The 21062-nt window shown below is 37.0% G+C and overlaps 1 protein-coding gene across 3 annotated transcripts in view; it reads left to right on the top strand.

Annotated features, from left to right (window-relative positions):
* The window catches only part of LOC146002996 (uncharacterized), a 757155-nt gene that overhangs the window by 698887 nt on the left and 37206 nt on the right, over nt 1–21062 (top strand). For 2 of the 3 annotated variants that reach the window (XM_083141160.1, XM_083141155.1), the window contains exon 7: nt 18510–18972. In XM_083141160.1, the coding sequence (XP_082997286.1) occupies nt 18510–18972 (463 nt within the window). The remainder of the gene's footprint in view (nt 1–18509; nt 18973–21062) is intronic. The other variant, XM_083141166.1, reaches the window with a different exon arrangement.

Here is a 21062-nt window from a genome sequence, read left to right as displayed (position 1 = left end):
TCCCCGGAAAATACTTTCCGTTTGTCACTTATAATCCATCTGTAGATCTTTTATTATTTATATCGTTTGTTTGTTTATATCTTGTCATGTTTATGTTTAACTTTCTTGTTGTTGTTATCTTGACTTATTTTTGTTTATCTATTACAATTTCAGCGTAAAATAGCTATTACTAAAACTTGGAATAAGTAAGTACTTAAATTAATAAATTTAGCTTCCGTTCAGTAGACAGCTATTTCATCTTAGTAATAAAATATAGTATTTCTTAGCATGAAGGAAGCAAGAAGTTGTCGAAAGCAGTTAAACCACTTGACTCTTCTTGGAATTTGGCACCCTTCACTTGCTTAATGAAACTTATGTAGAAAGCAGCAAAAAGCTTGTACTGTTAAAGTATAGAACTGTCAGTCATTTCTAGGTTTAAAATCTAACCAATAGCTGCGACATCTATGAACGGCCATAGGAAGTTTTGATTAGTTTCAAAAGTAGAGTATTGAATGGAGATACTAAGTCAGAACTCGACATGTGTATACTGTTGTTGAGTTTCGGGTCCTTTCAGTTCTTCAATTACACAAGAAATGGAGTCAGGAATAAAACAGTATCAGCAACACGAACGTAAATGTATAATTTAGGAACACAGTAACATAATCAGCACTATAACTTACATTGTGATATGAAGATACAAAGTAGCGTCGCACAGGACGGCTGTATCATATTGGACATGTATTACAGGAAGGACGCACAGACTAATCACTAACAACATTTAATAATCAGGTCTGGCGTTCGAGTTCAATCAGCATACGACACTCTCCCCCCCTTAGGTTGAAGAGACTCCCGTTTCATGTAGTTTGCCCATATCGGTCAGGTGGTCGTCTTGGTCTTTGTGATCTCCCAACCGGTTGATTGTCGCAGGCCGCATTCGGAGGTACCACTGGATCCTGATAAGCAGGCACTGGGAGATAATCTTCCTCTCCAACAAGCACTGGGTTTTTTCGGACAAGGATGTCTTTTCCGACCTTGTCGGGATACTTCTTGATCTTCGAGAGATGAACAACAATCGTGTCATTGTCCACAATCACCTTCGCCATCTTCCGGCCCATCAATTTAACAATTTCTCCGATTTTGTATTTGGATCCATGGCTGAATTGTTTCTTGCGTTGTTCAACAAGCACCTTTTCCCCCGGCATAAACGGAACGGGACTAATAGGCTGATTGTCGAAACCATTTGGTGCGTCAAAAGCGGAAATGTCCGTTCTTGGCCGAAACTTGAGCAAACGTTCTTCTGGACTACATCCGTGCACTGGAGTATTCCTTAATCTGCCTAAAAGCTCAAGAACGAACTTGTCCATCTCTCTCAACGTGATGTATGAACGATTCGAAAAGTTCTTTTGTAGTAAGTTCTTCACCACCCCAACATTCCTTTCAGCTAGACCATTTGATTGAGGGGTGTACGGAGCTGAGTGAAGAAGCTTGATGTTCTTCTTTGAGCAATAACAATTGAAGTCTGAAGATGCAAATGGTTGGCCATTATCTGTAACATATGTTTTCGGATATCCAAAGCATGAGGAAAATTCCTCTAAGTAACCAATCATGGTGTCAAATCGCATATTCTTCACTCTCCACACAGATATCCAATGAGAGTAAGCGTCAACTAGCAACAAGAAATCCATGTCTGAGAAATGGAAGAAATCAAGATGAACACGCTCAAAAGGCTGCGATGCAATAGGCCACGTTTCGAATGCGGTACCTGGTACATTGGGCCTGTTATTGTATCGCAAACATGTGTCACACGAAGATGTAACCCTTTCAATATCTTCATTCATCGTGTTCCAGAAGAACGATGAACGAGCCATTTCCTTCATTTTGCATGTTCCCTGGTGGAATTTGTGTAACAGAGACAGGACACTTTGTATACAAGATTCAGGTACAACTAGTCTTTCGCCCACGAAAATACATCCCTTCTGTATGTGGACATCATATCGCCTGTCGAATATTTTCCTGATAGGATGACTTTTTGTTCTCCCTATGGATTGTGGCCATCTCCTTTGAACATATTCGAAGACTTTAGAAAGCTCAGGATCACGTTGTGATTCCAGCGAAATGCGCGACAACACCGAAGATTCAATAAGATTAAGGACAACTGGCTCAGCTGTCAACTGACATGCGAAATCATCATGATAATCATGAACAGGATCATCTGCAACACAAATTCTAGATAGAGCATCAGCCAACTCAACATGCGGCGTGTAAACAGTTTTGAAGTCATATTCTTCCAATACTAACTTCCATCTGTTGATTCTGCTGATGGCTAAAGCAGGCAGGTTACTTCTAGGATCCAGCAGGTGAGATAAAGGTTTCGAGTCGGTGAACGCAACAAAATATCGTCCAATGAGATACTTGTGAAAGTATTTGACTCCACGGACTAATGCAAGTGATTCCCTTTCCAATTGAGTGTAGTTCCTTTCCGCAGCGGATAATGTACCGGCCATACACATGATAGGCTTTAGGACTCCGTTTATTTTGTGCATTATGGCTGCTCCCGTAGCTGTAGGAGATGCATCCGACATCAGGTATAAGTCCTTACTAGGATCATATACTGTGCGTCGCCATTGTTGAGTTTCGGGTCCTTTCAGTTCTTCAATTACACAAGAAATGGAGTCAGGAATAAAACAGTATCAGCAACACGAACGTAAATGTATAATTTAGGAACACAGTAACATAATCAGCACTATAACTTACATTGTGATATGAAGATACAAAGTAGCGTCGCACAGGACGGCTGTATCATATTGGACATGTATTACAGGAAGGACGCACAGACTAATCACCAACAACATTTAATAATCAGGTCTGGCGTTCGAGTTCAATCAGCATACGACAACTGTATAACATAAATTAAAGCTAGTGCCCTGCTACTGAGTTTATATTGAACATAAGCACGAAGTAAAATTCAAAAGAAAACAAGAAATCATATGAGAGAGTTTTCCCAATACTGAATCTTTTGTAGGGAAGAATACATGTCCTTGATAGTGAAGGAAATGAGTAGTTGTATTTACAATATAACCAGCTCGATAAAGTATGAACCCCCCTCAAGCAGATTTGGCTACACTTAAAACTTGCTCAACATGCCCATATGAGCTTTTTGCTCAAGTGTAGAACCCTGTCTAATCCAAGATTTTTGTAAAAATGTCCTCAAAAATTTCCTGAGAAAGTATGACCCCCCTCAGATTGATGAGGCTACACTTATAAAAGGCACTTTTGTGAGATTGTTGTCCATAAATTTGTTAAAAATATGCCCCTCTTGATATTTTTTTTGGCTACACTTCAAAATAGGCCAAGATGCTCATAAGAGCCACCCACACCCACACCTACCCATACATATTTACTTCCGGTCCACTTCCGGTTCACTTCCGGTTTACTTCCGGTCCACTTCCGGTCCACTTCCGGTCCACTTCCGGTTTGCCTACTTCCGGTCCACTTGTGGCCAAGTTGTGGCCTATTTCTGGTTTATTTATATTGCATCATGCTGTGCAACAAATTATTATTGTTATTAAATTATTGAATTCAAACCGAGCCATGATTTTACCTACCAACTAGAAGTGCCTTCACAGAGCAGGTAAATATTTTATATACACCCCAACATGAAATATAAGGAAGATTTGATTCCAACTGCACCTCCACTCTATCAGGAAGATAAATATTTACCAAATGTTTCAACGTTAAAAAACAATCAGAATAATATCTTCCAGGAAATATAGATACCTGAACATGCAAACATATTTTGAAAGAAGAAATATTGCAAGATATATAAAATCAGACCACCTGTTGGATTGTTTTAGGGAAAAATTTGAAAATCTATCAGAGTATGATTTTTTTAAAGTGCAAAATGAAACAGAAGCAAGATGGATGTTTGACAGTGATGTTGGGTTTGGGTATGTGAGCATAGAATTGGGTTCTGAATATGATGATTTTGAATCCAATACATACTGGCATAGAATTGATGCATACCTGTTGCATTGTTATTGGGGAAAATATGTTGCTTTTTTTACAAAAAATACTTCAAGTTTAGAAAAATTTAGGTTTTACAAATGTTTCCATGATCATAGAATTTATACAAACAGCAGGTGGCCTGTTGATGACATATCATGGGACACAACAATTTCCATACTTGATGAGGCAGGAAAATACCTATTGGATGTAAATTCTGGTTTATATTTTAATGAGTTGATTATGTACCTGCTTAAAAACAATATCAATTCTGGCTTCTTCAATACAAGATGGATTTAAATAATTAGAGTTTTTACACAAAATATTGAGAGAATATGTTGTTTCTAAGATCAGCATTAATTTTGTAGTACAGCATTGCTGTGGAACATGTCAAGTCCTTGGATTCTGTCACACCTATTCTAATACAATTAATATCACAAGTACCATTACAAGGCACGCACCGCATAAAATCATAATTCCAAGCGATGGCATGGAGTAATTATTTTTCCACGATTCCATATCATACAAAAAAATTATACTGCAATTGGAGCTTCAGCAGTTCGGGACTGTGCAATGTATTGTCTACAAATGTAGGAAAAATAATATTGTACGGGTTGCAAACAAAACTCCCAAAGCTTATGTATTTCAGGTTTCTTAAATTTGAAACAGAATCCAAACTGTCTGGAAGTTCATAAAAGTGAAGCTATTCTACAAGCGGGTCTATCTCAGCTTCTGCATGATATATTTGAGCAAGAGGTGATGTGTTTATAATATTTGTTGGGTTGTAATATGTTATTCCATAATTTGACCTATACTGGTGATACCTGGGAATGGATATAATTTTGGCTGAATGAAAATATATCAATGTTCTGTGTGAAGTCTTTCAATTCTCTAAATTGATCCAATCTTGTGCTTATAATTGTTGCTCTTACAAGTTTTGCATATTTTATTTTATTTACAATCTGTGCAAACATCTTAAACCTAATAGGACCGAGCTCTATTATATCATAGGTTAAAATATCCAATGCGAGCAGGGATTCAACATCGTTTTTAGCAATAAATATGCTCTCTTTTATATCCATCATGTCCATACTTGATAAGGAGACACAAATTTACAACTATTGTAATTGATTGAAGCAATGCGGTGAAACTTGATATTGCATTGATTACATATTTGTTCTGATCAAAGGCATGAGCTATGGCACATCCAGATTGAATGGCTGCATATATTAAGTATAAGCCAAGAAAAACAATCATCTGTAAGAAAATGCACTGCATTAAACACAGACACCATATGTTCCATAATCCTCTGCTGTAATGCCGAGACTCATGGCCTCATGGTTGATGTGATACTTATTCATCATGTACAAATTTACACCTAGATCCTTCAAATTTTTACAGAAATCTGGAATATTACAAATATCTTCTGGTGAGTACAAGCTGTGATACACAGTGACATATTTTAAATTTGGAAATTTCTCTATGAGGATTTTCCTATCCTCATCTGTGGGGATACTATCAAAATGGATCCATGTGACTGTTTCTGTGTTTGGGATCATGTCATAGTATGGGGAGAGAAGAAAAGTGTGACCCATATTTGTTACATATTGCAGGAATTTCTCACCATACAAATTTAATCTGTATGCATTTTGATATTGTTTCACAACGGGCCTCCCATATTTCAGTGAGAGCTTCTTTCTCAATTCTGGCCTGAGCTGAGACCTGATTTTCTCAATATCAATTTTGTTGTCAAAATAGAGATCAAATTTTTTTATGAAGGATTATATCTGAATTTTCTTCTATTTTTTTCTAGATGCTCCAATCTCAACAAATTTTATGGACTGTGGTGGATCCTCCATTGCTTGAAAAGGCAAAACATACAAATTAAAAACTAAAAAATTGAACTACAGGCTCGTTGATATTATGAAAAACTAAATATGCTGACCAAGGCAGTAATTTATTTTATTAAAAACATAAACTAAACGTAACGTTTCAACCTTCTAGCAAGGTCTTCTTCAGACTCTGTACAAGTACTTTTGTACTTGATACAGAGTCTGAAGAAGACCTTGCTAGAAGGTTGAAACGTTACGTTTAGTTTATGTTTTTAATAAAATAAATTACTGCCTTGGTCAGCATATTTAGTTTTTCATAATCATGGAAACAAGGCTTAATGGTGTTATCGTTGATATTATAGATGTTATACAAAATTGGATGTATTATCTTATAATGGAGCATGAGTCTCAACTGATCCCTAAGACTCACATGTATTTTCCTATTATTCCCCCCAACAAACTGAACAATGTGCAGGTTTTTTAAACACCCTTTTGAATTGCCTGTTTTCTGAAAAATCTGTATCTTGTAAAAGCCACTTGACCTTTGCACTTTCAGTTTTGGATCCCCCAATAGTGTCCAGATAATCATATGAGTATGCATATACAAATTGCTTGTCTGGTGAGGAATAATTGCGTTTGTAATCAGATCTGTCCCAGTACAAGTGATCACCCCTAAACATTTTCTTAAACCCATCCATAACATCTTGTTTTGCAGACAGATTATATATGCACACCAGATTTATGTTTGATATGAATTCCAGATCCTCCAGGGTTGTGTGAGGCATCATTTGACAGATTTTATTTCCAACATAAGAGGGATGACAGAATATATATACCTATGAGGATTTTAGACATTTGTTGTTTGGACTGAATGAAATGGTCCTGTACTTCATATGGCACAAATTTAAACACTGTGGCCTGGACTGTGTGGGAAGAATCATGGAGTGGGGATTTTTTAATGTGAGATGCAGATGCGGCATGCAAATTTGTGATGCAGAGTTGTTTTAATTTCAGATGCAAACATATTTTGATAGAAGATGCCTATCCCGATTTATTAGATCCAAGTCTGTACTTGATGATATCATGCCCAGATTCCACCAAATTACAGAGTTTGATTTGTTTTGTGTGAGAAATGAAACAGAGATTCAATGGGTCCTAGACTGTGGGAAGCAATTTAAATATTTGAGTCTGGGGGACATCACCCCATTTGAGGAATATCAATATATAAAGGGGGGAAGAATCAATGGATTTTTCATTTTCTTCGATGTGGATTATACAAGAAGGTGGTACTCAAATTATATGATTTCCGGATTCAAATTCAGTTTGCACCGATACGACATAACAGATAGAAACTATTTCAATGCATTAGAATTTCTCCAGGAGGATGACAATCTTATGTACAGGGGTAGTGATTTCAACCCTGAAACCTTTTACAATTTTGATAAGAATCTTATATCTATGAACGAACTATCTATGTGTTTTATATGCAGAAAATTTCAAAAATGCAATGCCTCTTGCCTAGTGATTGTTCTGCAAAACGGCATATTTCATTCCCAGTGCAGTTGCGGGAAGCAGTTGTGTTAGACAGATCTCAAATCTATGCGTGAAGATTTAACAATTGGGAATAATATCTGAGAACAATATAGAATTTATAAGATGCCAATTTAATTGTGACTCAATCAGTTGTTAATATGTATGAGTGCAGGTATGAATGTATTGATTCTGTTTTGGGGATATGCTATGTAAATTAATTTGGCATTTTGTTTTTATAGGGTGCCAAAATGCAAACATATTTTGACAGAAGAAACATTGCACGGTACATTAAATCTGACATTCTTGTTGATTCTATAAGGCATGAATTTTCAACTCTATCAGAGTATGATTTTTTTGCAGTTAGGAATGAGATAGAGTTTAGGTGGTTGCTTGACAGGGATCATAGTTTTGGGTATGTAAGCATAGGGCTGGGTGATTGCATACATTACCATGAATTACAGGTATATCACTATAGAATAGATGCATTCATGCTTCACTGCTATTACAGATCCTATGTAATATGGTTCAGCAAGGCACAGGTTCTGCCCACAAAACTCATGTTGTGTTCAAGCAGAATCTCTACACACTGATGTGATAGGGGTGTAACACCATGGTCAAGACCTAGAATCTTATTCTTGCTGTGAATAGTGGCTCGTATGAGCATCTTGGCCTAGTTTTAAGTGTAGCCAAAAAAAATATCAAGAGGGGCATATTTTTAACAAATTTATGGACAACAATCTCACAAAAGTGCCTTTTATAAGTGTAGCCTCATCAATCTGAGGGGGGTCATACTTTCTCAGGAAATTTTTGAGGACATTTTTACAAAAAATCTTGGATTAGACAGGGTTCCACACTTGAGCAAAAAGCTCATATGGGCATGTTGATCAAGTTTTAAGTGTAGCCAAATCTGCTTGAGGGGGGTTCATACTTTATCGAGCTGGTTATATTGTAAATACAACTACTGAAATGTCACAAGAAATGAGAATTGCTATGTATTTTAGTATATATTGCATGAAGAACGGAAAGAAGAAACACCTGTTTGTACTGGGAAATAATAATAATAACTGGTTAGAATATGGAAGGATGAAGAAATCCCATTACAATGGGAAGAAGGTATAATATACCCCATATATAAGAAGGGGGATCGCCTACAAACAGAAAACTATAGAGGCATCAGCAAACTTAACACCGGATACAAAATTCTCTCTAATATACTTTTCCGAAGGCTCTCCCCGTATGTAAATAAAATAATAGGTGACTACCAATGTGGCTTTAGAGAGGGAAAATCGACCTCAGACCACATACATACAATTCGACAGATATGCGCAAAGACAAAAGAATTTGGAATAAATACATATCACCTTTATATAGATTTTAAATCTGCGTATGATACCATACGAAGGAACGAGCTGATTGAAGTCATGAGGGAATTTAACATCCCACAGAAATTAGTAAATCTAGTAGAAGAGACTCTAAAAAAAGTGCGATGTAGAGTACAAATAAGAAATCAGCTATCTCAAGAATTCGAAACAAAACAAGGATTGCGTCAAGGAGATGCCCTGTCATGTATGCTATTCAATATTGCACTAGAAAAGGCTGATAGAGAATCAGGCATAGACACTAGAGGAACTATAATAAACAAGTCAGTGCAAATGATGGCATATGCAGATGATGTGGTTATAATAGCTAGAACAACAAGAGCACTGCGTGAAGCTGTAGCTAATCTCCTTACAGCAGCACAAAAAATGGGGCTTGCAGTAAATGCTGCTAAAACAAAATATATGGAAATAACCAAGGTGCATACTAGTACTACACATTTTGAAGTTAACGGGCTCTCCTTTGAGAGAGTACAGGAATTTAAATATCTTGGAGTGTATATAACAGAAAAAGGAGATTCCCTGACAGAGATTCAACACAGAATAAGTATGGCAAATAGAAGTTACTTTGGACTTGGAAAACATATGAAGTCCCGGTATATCAGAAGGAAAACAAAAGTTAAGTTATATAAAACGTTAATAAGACCTATTTTAATGTATGGATGTGAATCATGGATTATAACTAAGAATGCTGAGACAATGATTGGAAGTTTTGAAAGGAAGATCCTGCGCAGGATCTATGGCCCTATATGTGAAAACGGATTTTGGAGAAGAAGATACAATAATGAACTATATCAACTCTACCAAGATATAGATATTGTGAAGGAAATTAAACTAATACGGTTAAGGTGGCTAGGACATATATACCGAATGCCAGATAACTCGATGTGCAAAAAGATAACGTTTATGCATATGGAGGGCAGGAGAAAAGTAGGAAGACCACCTTTAAGGTGGGTTGATTCGGTAGAAGAGGACCTAAGTATGCTGGGAGTTAGGAGTTGGAGAAGGAAGGCGCTGGATAGAGATGGATGGCGGAAGATTCTGAAGGAGGCCAAGGCCTGTGATGGGCTGTAGTGCCAGAAAAGAAGAAAAGAAGGTTAGAATGCAATTTCATATTACCGATTTGTCCTACGCAGGCTGCTTTGTTAAAAAAAATTCTCACAACGTCCCTTCTCTTCGGGAAAAATTGACAACGTATTTTCTAATTTTTTTCTTATCCTTCATCGTTTTCTACTTATTTAGGTTAATCAAGCTGATGATAGGATCAACTAACGTTGGGTAAATCTAAAGAAGAAACGCCTATATTCGGGTCGGGATTCGAACGTGGAACATTTGGTAGTGAGAACTACATTTATCAGTAGGCGGCAACAATGTGTGTTATTCTAGCTAGTGGTGGAAGAATGATACTCGGCGGAGAAACGGTAGTTTTTCCACCTGTCAGACCGGCTCCGGTGCCCACCCAGCGTCGTATAAAGTGGGTACCTGGAGGAAACTCTAGGGGGTAAAGCGACAAAGGGCGTGGTGCTGATCACATCACCTCCCACCTCAAGAAAGTGTGGAGCTCCACACCCCCTGTACGCCATCATGGCATGGTGCAAAGCACAGGGGAGCACTTTACTTTTACATTTTTTCCATTAGTCATTGCTTTTTCATGTATCTTGAATATAAATATGATAAGAACATATAGGTGAACTACCTTGCATTTAATTATTCATATATGAACACTAATTTTCTCAGCCAATGGAAATCATTGTATCCCTCAAAGCATAAATAAAACTTAGATCACGATAATTAGGAAAGAATATTTTCGATTTGCCGGATCCGATGCCCGAGTGGTTAGCACATCGTGCTGCGACGCTAGGTGTCCCGGGTTCAAATCCCGCTCGGACATGGTTGTTTGTAAATGTACATTTCATCCTCATCCCATGGAAGGCAATGGAAAATCACCATGGTTTCACCTTGCCCAGAGAACTTCCAGTCAAAAGACCTGCTTTCCGGCAGAAAATTTATCATCACCATAATTTTCGATTTAATACCAAAGAAGCAGTTCTGATAAATAGGCTGCAGACTGCAAGAGGAAGTAGTACAATATTCTAACACTGAAAACTAAGGAAGTCCTTCCATATTATTCTGTTTGCTGGTATTGAACAAGTTGTTTGCCAGCAGAGAATTACGAGTAATAACTATCATATTGTTGTCTCATAAAATTAATAAATTTATTATTAGTTTACTAGTTCTCGTATAATATTCTTTATAATATATAAATGAATATGCAGTGACATCTGTGAAGCACATTAACCTTTGTCAAGGTTTCTTTTAAAGACATCCAAATCAGTTTAAAGATAACAGTTACCGAGTTTTGATTACAGTTAAAACAGTTTATTTACATATAAATTCAATTTGTTAGTGTACTTCCAAAGAAACTTGTAGTGTGAGATTGATATAATTAAACGTAAATTTCCTAAGTTGTTAAATAGTGCACTTACTAAAGCCTTCAAGTTTCATGAAATATTATATTTGGACTTCTACAAGTAGCCTACTTTATAAATAATTGATAGCACGTGTTGTATTGGTTTTAGTCCTCACAGATACATCGAGATAATTCAAATCCTGTATATTATTTCAGTCTAACAAATTTTTATATTTGTGGGTACCTGTGTGTTACAAATATGGGAATTTAAGGACAGAGTTTCCTTAACAGTTATGATTGATTGATTTGGTGTTTTAAGTCCACTTTATGCACAGTAAGGATAATCGAGACTGGACCTACAGTTTAAAGTGGGATCCGCACCACTTGTGCCTCCACCAAGTATCGAACCCGGGACACCTTGATTACAAGGCGACGACGCTACCACATTTTTTTCTTTAATAAAGGAAATACCCCCTACACTGAGGTATCCCCCACCATTCACTCTTTTTCTCGCTTTTGCACTTTTCAATTCTTACATTTTTCTTTGTTTCTTATCAACTGGACGAACACAAATACTCATGCCTTACCCGGGACTCGAACCCAGAACCCCTGGCGTTGTAGCGCGCTCTGCTAACCACTTCGCCACGGAGGTCGACAAACCACTGCGCCATCGGGGAGGCCATTAACAGTTATGATGCGGGAAACTGGAAAACTACACATTTTTTGTTGTTCGTTTTGGACATCTGAGGCTCGTGGGGCGATTGATAAGTGTTAGACATCAAGAAAGGCGATCATTTTTGTGTAACATTTTTACGATAATTTGCGTATTATGTACTTTTAGGCATATGTCGTCCCCGTGGCAAATCCGGAACCATGTTTTGAACAGGTGGTACGCAGTGGTAACAGAACTGAATGCACATGAGGATGGGATGAAGTTTCGAAACCGGAGCCAGGTCCAAATTGCATCGGTTTGCGGCACATCGGCGAATCGGCTCGTTTTCAAAGCACTTTTCGCACCCAAAAAAATTTGTAAAATCTCCTCGGTTCTCCAAATGAATATTTTCTCATTAAGCGAAGCAGCCTCCGTGTTAATGAGCCCCGGGAAACTGGGGGGAGAAAGTTCACAGGGTCGGCGAGAAAAACTGTAACGAGGAAGCTGAAACGTTGAGAGAGGGGGAGGGGAGAAAAAGTCGAGCGGAAGAGGAGTACTTAGGGCGCTAATTGCAGGCAACATTGAGGCCGAAATGAAGCAACCGTGACGTTTGGAGAGAGAGACGACGATCCATCAACGAGCTAACACCTCAAACTGATCACTCGAAACGGTGGGAAATAAAAGCTTTGCTGGGTTTCGAGCGCGAGGACTGAATTTGCGCAAGGTTACAGTTGGGTGGACTGGTCAAATGTCCTGTCACTCACTCTGACCTCTTTTTTTCGCCTGTACTCTGTCTGTGCGTGGGAAGACAGAGCGAGAATAATTTAAATCTCGTTTTTTCCCCATGATCCTCTTCCACTAACGTCACTTCTGATGCACGGAGTCGACATCTATACCCAGGTCAAGTGCATTACTCTGGGGGAAAACTCGTACCATTTGTAAGCATTTTTAGATTTCTGTTTTTCTCTTGTGTGTAATGTATTCATTTATTATCACTGTATGGGCCTACCGTGGTTAAAGTTTATTTAGAGCATACATTTGTATGTTAAAGAAATTAACTTTCTCGTCGAAAGTTGCAAGGTCAATATATATATATATATATATATATATATATATATATATATATATATATAAAAGGCAGTTTGTGCAAGGCTGAAAACAAGATATAACACTTATGCTTCTTTTCACATAGCAGTTACAATAGAGGACTTTGATATATTATTTGATCCGAAAGTGTGGCCTGAAGGTATATTAATCTCGCAATTCTACGGAAAGTTAAAAATGATATAATGTAACTAAGTGCAATATTGACAATATTGCTAATAACGTAGTAAATAGTGATAATACTGTATCTGAATGACTTACTCAACAAAAAGAGAGTATAATCTCTTTAAGTGATATAAAATTGAATTGTTATTATCAAAATGTAGGAGGATTAAACACAAAATCAAAATTGGATATATTTATAGATAATATTAATCTGGAAAATTATGAATTAGTACTTATAACTGAAAGCTAGTGTAAGAAAGACTGAGATTATTTTAACCATCTTGATCCTGGTTATAGGGTGATTAGAAAAGATAGAAGCTTGCTTCTAAGTAATAGAAAAAGTGGAGGTGGTTGTGCTTTATTGGCTAAAAACACAGTTGATTTTTTGACAATTGAAGTTCCTTTCCCAAATAATAATGTTATTTGGATAAAGTTGCTAAATCATAGATCTGATCCTATACTATCGGGACTTCATTATTTTCCACCAGATTTTAATATAAATTAGTTCATTAAATATTTAGACTGGGTCTTACAGGAAATACTAATGAAATATGTTAATGTTATTTTAATAGTGGATTTTAATGTAGGTGGTATTGATTGGAGTACTAGAAATATTGTATGCACTAACTTTTATATTAAAAAGAAAGCTGAGAAAATATGTGAAGTTGCTACTCTTGCAAATCTCAAACAACTTAATGCATCTTATGATCGATCAACAGTCCACACGTCATGTTCTTGACCTATGCTTATCAAATATACAAAATATTATATTGGATACTAACATCTTCCCTCTATGCAGGATTGATAACTACCACCCTCCATTTTCCTTCACCTTTGATTTAGATCAAGGAAATAAGGAGGGATGGTGTTTGTAAACAGCAGTGACTTTAATTATGCAAAAGGGGATTATGAAAAACTTTATAATGATTTTCTTATGGTTTCTAATATGTTTTTAATTGAAGATGATAAAAATGAATCTATAATGAATTTTAACAAAGCGGTCCAATTTATATTAGAAAATAATATACCTTTAAAGGATGAACCAGTTAGTGTTAGATTATCTTGGGTAACTAAAAAACTCAAAGTATTTATGGACAGAAATAGAAAATTTCATGATAAATATAAACAAACAGGTGAATTTAAATGTTACGTTATTTATAAGACTTTAAGAAGAGATATAAAAAATCAGTTTATGAATCAAAAGAAACAATACTATCTATCCTTACAACAATAAAAAAATTGGTCACATATTAATAAGAAAAGAGTAAAAATAAAATTACAAATATATTCTATTTGGACAAGTTACTTCACAAAGAATATGACATTGCAAATGTTTTTAAAGACGTATTTCATAAGGCTTTTACAAAAGTAACTCAAATAGATTTGAGTAGTGTTATGATCAATAATTATGTTAACTATATTGATATACCATTCATCTCTAATGAAGATATTTCAAGGGTAATCTGTAAACTTAAAAGTAGATCTGCAGTTGGTCCTGATAGAGTTCCTAATTTTATTTCGAAGGGTAATCAATAAGTTTTGGTACCATTATTGTCAATCTTTTATAATAAATCTCTTAAAAGTGGTTGTTTCCATGAAATTTGAAAAGATGTGTATGTAGTTCCGGTCATTAAAAACAAAGATGGAGATTTAAGTGATATTGAAAATCCCAGACCAATAACCATTGTAAATGCAATTGCTAAAATTTTTGAACACATAATTGACGACTACATTGGATTTTCGCTCAAACAATATATACATGTAAATCAGCATGGGTTTATAAAAGGTATATATAAGGTTACAAACCTTTCAGTATTAATTGACTATATAAAATCAACTCTTATAAAAAAATCTGAAACTGATAATGTATTTATTCACCTGGCTAAAGCTTTCGATTCTGTTAATCATAAATTGTTACTTCATAAACTTGATATATTGGGAATTTCCCAAAGGTTTTTGAAATGGCTTCAGAGTTATTTAATGAATAGAACGTTTAGAGTAAAAATAGGTCAAACAACATCTAATAAAGCAAAAATATTGTTTGGTGTACCACAAGGATCTCCTCTTGGTCCTATTTTATTTGCAATTTTTATTAATGATCTTATATTTAGTGTTAGAGAATCATCATGTCTTTTATATGCCGATGATCTAAAAATATTCAGACAAATAAAAAAAGGATCCGACGTATTAAAATTACAGGATGATCTTAATAGAGCAGTACAATGGTGTGATATAAATGGTATGCAAATTAATTTAGCTAAATGCAAACTATTGAGATGTTCGAGAGAAACAAATTGTATTGTTTCTCAATATGTTATTAAATCGAATAAGAACTCCATTTGTTCTAGTCATAAGGATCTGGGCATAATTATAGATTCTAAATTGCTATTTGATGAACATATAATTGAAGTTTGTAAAAAAGCTTTAAAGGTTTTATGTTTTATATTTTTTAATTGGACTTCCCTTCATAAAATGTAAACTTTTAGATTCCTATTTTTAGTTTTGGTTCGCCCATTAGTGGAATACGGAAGTGAATTGTGGAACGTAGCAGCAAATAGTCACACCGAGAAAGTTGAAACAATTCAGAAATTATTTATTAGGTTACTTTATATGAAAATGAAGAAAAGTTACATATCATTACATTATATGGAGTGGTTGGAGATACTTAATTTAACAACCTTGAGCTTAAGAAGGAAAGATAAAATTAAAGTATTGATACAAAACATTTTGTCAAATTGATAGTGAATATTTTATAAATACAATAGTATATAATGTTCCAAAATATAAAACAAGAAAAAATTGATTATTATCAGTAAAATTAAAAAATGCTGGTGAATTTATAAAAATATTAATCGATTTTTTCAATTATGACTTCCCTTAAAATATTATATTTAGGTATATGATGTCATTTGTTGTAAATACCATTATGAGTTAATCCTGTGATATTACTCTTTGTGACATAGTGCTGTATAAGGTTTTTTTTAAACTGTTATCAGTACTTTAAATAAACTATTATCATTATTGCTTATGTCAGTAACAAAACCGTTAATGAAACAAAACCGTTCTCGAAATATCCCTCTGCTGGGATACGACACTTAGTAGAAGATACCTCATGAATACATGGCGTCTGTCGTTGTAAGACAAGGAAGTTCTAACAGACTGTCACAATGTAAGCGAAACGTACATTGACAAGTACTTTGCATATATTAAGGAACATGCAATGTACACGTCTCCAGACAGATCGTTACGCGTCTTCTCCCCTTCACCGAGATTAATCTCTTTGATGTGACGTTGGGCAAAACTTACCCCCTTCCTCATGTATAATGGATTTCGCACTTCTCGCCACGGAGAAAGTTTACGATCTCGTAACATCCCGTATGTCAACATAAACGTCCTTCGACAAACACGTAAAAGAGACATTGCCGAGACAGAGAGGACCGGGAAGATGAGAAACTTAGGATTGTTGTAGCCGTAAACATTGTTGGATTCATTGTTATCGTTTCTGTCTGCTCCTTTCTTTTTTACCAAATTTTCTTGAGCTCCATTTACTTGTAGTACCAATCTCTCCCTAACCGAATGAAAATTTCAAATAGCAGCCGCCTTGATAGGAGAGCGCTTTGAGTGGACGGTTTATGATAAGATCTCTTCTCAACTTATGGTTCCGGGTTCCAGTCTCGACACTCCCACGAAATGCACCTTTGTGGATACTTCATCTAGTCATCATCGTCGACGCAATTACTCTAAAGGAAGTACTAGCATTGCAGCAATTTTGTATTACTTTTGTCGTTGTACACCCAACGGCGAAAGAAATAGTAGGCGAATTGTCCACCACTATTTTAATTCGGTCTGTATTACACATTGCAATGACAATGAATTGAAATAATGACGTCAATAAGCAGAGAACAATGCCTGCTTCGAACCAACATAGTTTCATTCCTTAAAACAACGCAGGATATAGAGTAAGAAGTAATTAAAATAGCGGTGGACAATTATCTTTACCATTATCTTTGCCGTTGACTGTACAACTCAAATAGCTTTGATTGATTTGGTTCATTTTATATCGCATTTCTGTCACTTTTGGCTAATCGCGAAGATGAAGATGAGTGATGATATGGTGACATTGATTAAGGGACACTAAAAAACAACACCTATGTCCAGGTTGGGAATTGAACCCGGGACCCCTGGAATCGTAGACAAATGTGTTTAAAAAATCGTAATGGAAAGTTTACTGCCAACTTACTTGTAGTTCTACTTGTGAAAAAGATCGCCCAGATGGCGTAGTGGCAACGTTATGACCTTGCAATCAAGGGTATCGAATTCGATCTTCTGTGGAAGCACATTACAGAGTTGTTCGGAACGCAATTAAAACTATAGGTCCAGTACCGATATGAGCCTATCAGTGCGTAAACGAACAGTGACTTTCAGTAAGTCGATTTTTTGTATTGTTGTTTCAAGTCCACATTATGCATAGATAGGCTAATCTACAGTTCAAAGTGGGATCCGAACCGCTGCGGAATGTGCTTCCACCAGGTATCGAACCTGGGGCCCCTTGATTACAATGCGAAGACGTTACCGCTGTGCAGTCGGGGAGGCCATTTCAGTATGATTAAGTTGGTGTTTTAAGTCCATTTATGCACAGTAAGGCTAATCGGGACATGGGCGTCCGAAAGGGGGGCAAGGGGGGCCGTGGCCATCCCCTGGAATATGAAAGTCAACCAAAAATTATTTATTTCACACATATAATTTCATTTTAGCCCCAATAATATGTGTTAATTATTGCTTGAAAATCATAAATTCAAATTTAAGCAATGTTTTTTTAGGGAACAACACTACTTTTGTAGATAATGTGCTTTGTGTGCCATCCCCGCTGGAAAAAAATACCTTCCTTGCTCCTCCCTGGAAAAAATCCTGCAGACGTCCATGAATCGGGACTGGACCTACAGTTTAAAGTGGGATCCGAACCACTATGTGCCTCCACCGGTTGCCATTTCAGTAAGTTGGAGCCAACTGTATAACAATTTTCCATAACTTTGAACAATTTATTATTGTGTTTAAATCAAATAACTGAGAAGAATCAAGGATATCCCCAGTGACGTAACACTGTTCCGGTTCTAGACTCGCAGGAGGCACTTAGCTATTCGGATCCTAACTTAAACTGTAGGCCCATTTCCAGTTAGCCTATCTGTATAGATACACCACCATATTTGAAACCCTGTCACAGAAGAAGTGTTGCTAGTTAGATAAGGGGGAAATAAGTTCGCATATTTTCCGAGGTTTCAGAAAGCTTGACGCAAGTATACATATTGAACTTTAACAAAATAAAACTCTAACTTTAAGGAAAATAAAAATTTACACTCTTTTCCCCTTTACCCACAGCATCAAATTTAGTTTTTACTGTGCCATTTCAGCTTCTATCCTGGTGAACTTTTATCTCATAGCTTCTTCCCTTGTTGCAGGGCGATCTAGAGCAGTTGCTCGTAACTCCGAACCCATCCGCAGTGGGGCAGCAGTGTTCCGCGACCAGAATCCCCATCATGGACCCGACGCTCGTCGCTCCGGCCATCACAAGCACCGGAAAGACGACCGAGAGCCCGGAAGGAGAGGACCAGACGAAGATCCTCGACCGGAAGGAGAAAAGAGGCCACGAAAGATCAAAAGTGGACGTAAGCGCCGAGGAGAACAGCACGCAGGAGGACACGGCTAACGAGCATAAAACTCTTCCCTTGCCGAAGAAGTGGCCCAGGAGAAAGCCCTTGCTTCCGCCCACCACACAGCCGCTGTTGTCCGGGGACCTCAACGACTGGCCCCTGGACAACAACTCCGACAGCGGCAAGAGTGGAGAGGATGACGTCACGTACGGCCTGGACTATTACGAAGGCAGCGGCTCAGAGGGCAGTGCCCAGGGAGAGGGCAAGTACGGTAATTGATGTCTCCTCCTCCCATCCTGGTAAAGGTCAAAGTTAATGGCAGGGAAAACTTAAATGGGGCAGTTTCAATTTTCAATCTAGTGTGCTTAGTTACTTACGTAGCCGGGCTCGTATCTATATATAGATTTCTGGGGGTGTTCTCACGTGTAATAATAATAATAGTAAGTTTGAGAAGTTTTGTTTTAAGTCAACTTTTATGCACATATAGGCTAATTGGGACTGGTCCTACGGTTTAAACTGGGATCGGAACCACTATGTGCCTCCACCGGGTATCGAACCCGGGATTGAAAAGCGACGATGTTAAATAATTATAATAGTAGTTGCCTCAGTGGGCCTCCCTGATGGCGTAGTGTTAACGTCGTCACCTTGAAATCAAGGGGTCCCGGATTCAGTGATTCAGTGACACAGTGGTTCGGATCCCACTACAAACTGTAGGTCCAGTCCCGATTAGCCTACCTGTGGACTTAAAAACAACAATTCAATTCAATTCTATTCAGTGAACAAGCATGGTTAGTGCCTTTAAGGTCTCAGTTTCGAGTTCTCGCTGGAACTGTGAGTTTGACTTCACTTGTCCAGGAAATCTCTGGAAACAAGTAGCTTATTAAAACTAACAATATAACTTTCTGCATATTGAACACCAGATGCAAATAAACACCTATTTTGATGTGTCTGTATAAGTTATACAATAAAGCGGTTTGATGTTACATGAAATTGTCATGTACCATGCAATATAATTATCGAACGTTTCGAATTAGAAACTCCCTGAAAGTAAGTGTTAGTCTCGTATAGATTTTAATGGCGTTTGTCTCGTTCTCGTATCCATTTCCAAATTGTGGTCTTGGCCGACATTCGAGTCGAGATTGCGACTCTTACAGCCTCGGTACCATTCCTCGCCAGGGCGGAACCCGTCACCACTCTCTTCTTGATTAATTCCTTTTCCTACTGTTTTGTGGCTCTGTATTTAATGTTATTTTTCTTCCTTCTCTCTCTCACTTTCTCGTTCTGTGCTCTTTTATTATTTCGCCCCTCTCTCTTTTACTTCTTCCATTTTCTGCCTTGTTTCGTTATCTCTCTTTCTCTTTCTCTCTCTCTCTCTCTCTCTGCCTCTCTCTTTCGCTATCGCTTTCCCTCTATCTTTATTTTCTCTTACATTATTTCACTTTCTCCGCTCCGCTTAATTTCCTTTTGTTTTCTCACCCCGCCCCCCCCTTTCTGTATCTATTTCTCTCATTCTCTATTCCTTACTTCATCTTTCACTTCCCTTTTTCAATGCGAATAACGTGGTGATATGGTTTGTTACGGGAAGTTAAGAAAGATTACGATAGATGTCGCAAGGAATATTATGGAAAAATCTCTCTTCGTGGGTCATCAAAGTTCCTGCCGTTCCATTGGAACTTTAATATTTTTTACACTATTTCGTGCGATGCATCCTAGCAGAAATGTTCTGCTAAAGTACTTAACCACCATCCCTTCTAAGGTAATAACAAGTATCCCCTATGATGGTACTTAAGGATTTTGGACACAATAAATTTCTCAACCCCTTTGATATATAGTTAAGACTCATTTCGAACTTTCTCGAGATAATTGTAATGTATATTTCGTAACTTTGGATGGGTCCTCTTGACGTTTTAAATTGTCAATAATTTTTTTAAAAGATCATTGCGTACTGTTGCAAATTAACGTGTTCGTGTCATATATTTCCGGCTGTAGGATAGACATGACCTCATAATTAAATGCCTTTCTAAGAAACTCCCTTTCTTTTTGCACTGTTTCAGTGCATTTATCTCTCTTTCATTTACTTTCATTTCATCAACTTTTCTTTGTGTTCACTTTTATCATCACTTTAATGCATTATCGGAATCTGTGTCATATCATCGACTGTCTATACATTTACCTTTAACTGCGTCAGATCAGTATTTTTGAGTCGCCGTAGTCCAGTCGATAGGGCGTCTGACTGCCACATAAGAGACTCGGGTTCGATTCCCAGAGCGGGTGCACTTCAGATGGTAAAGTGCAGAACAATGTCCCTGCATAGAAATGGTCTGGGGTTCAACCAGTCTTATGTAATAAATACATGGGACG

The sequence above is a fragment of the Lepisma saccharinum genome, chromosome 1 (assembly GCF_977018435.1).
Source record: "Lepisma saccharinum chromosome 1, izLepSacc3.1, whole genome shotgun sequence".
Lineage (NCBI taxonomy): Eukaryota > Metazoa > Arthropoda > Insecta > Zygentoma > Lepismatidae > Lepisma > Lepisma saccharinum.
Note: the sequence above shows the minus strand (reverse complement) of the source record. Positions and strands in the feature narration are given on the sequence as shown.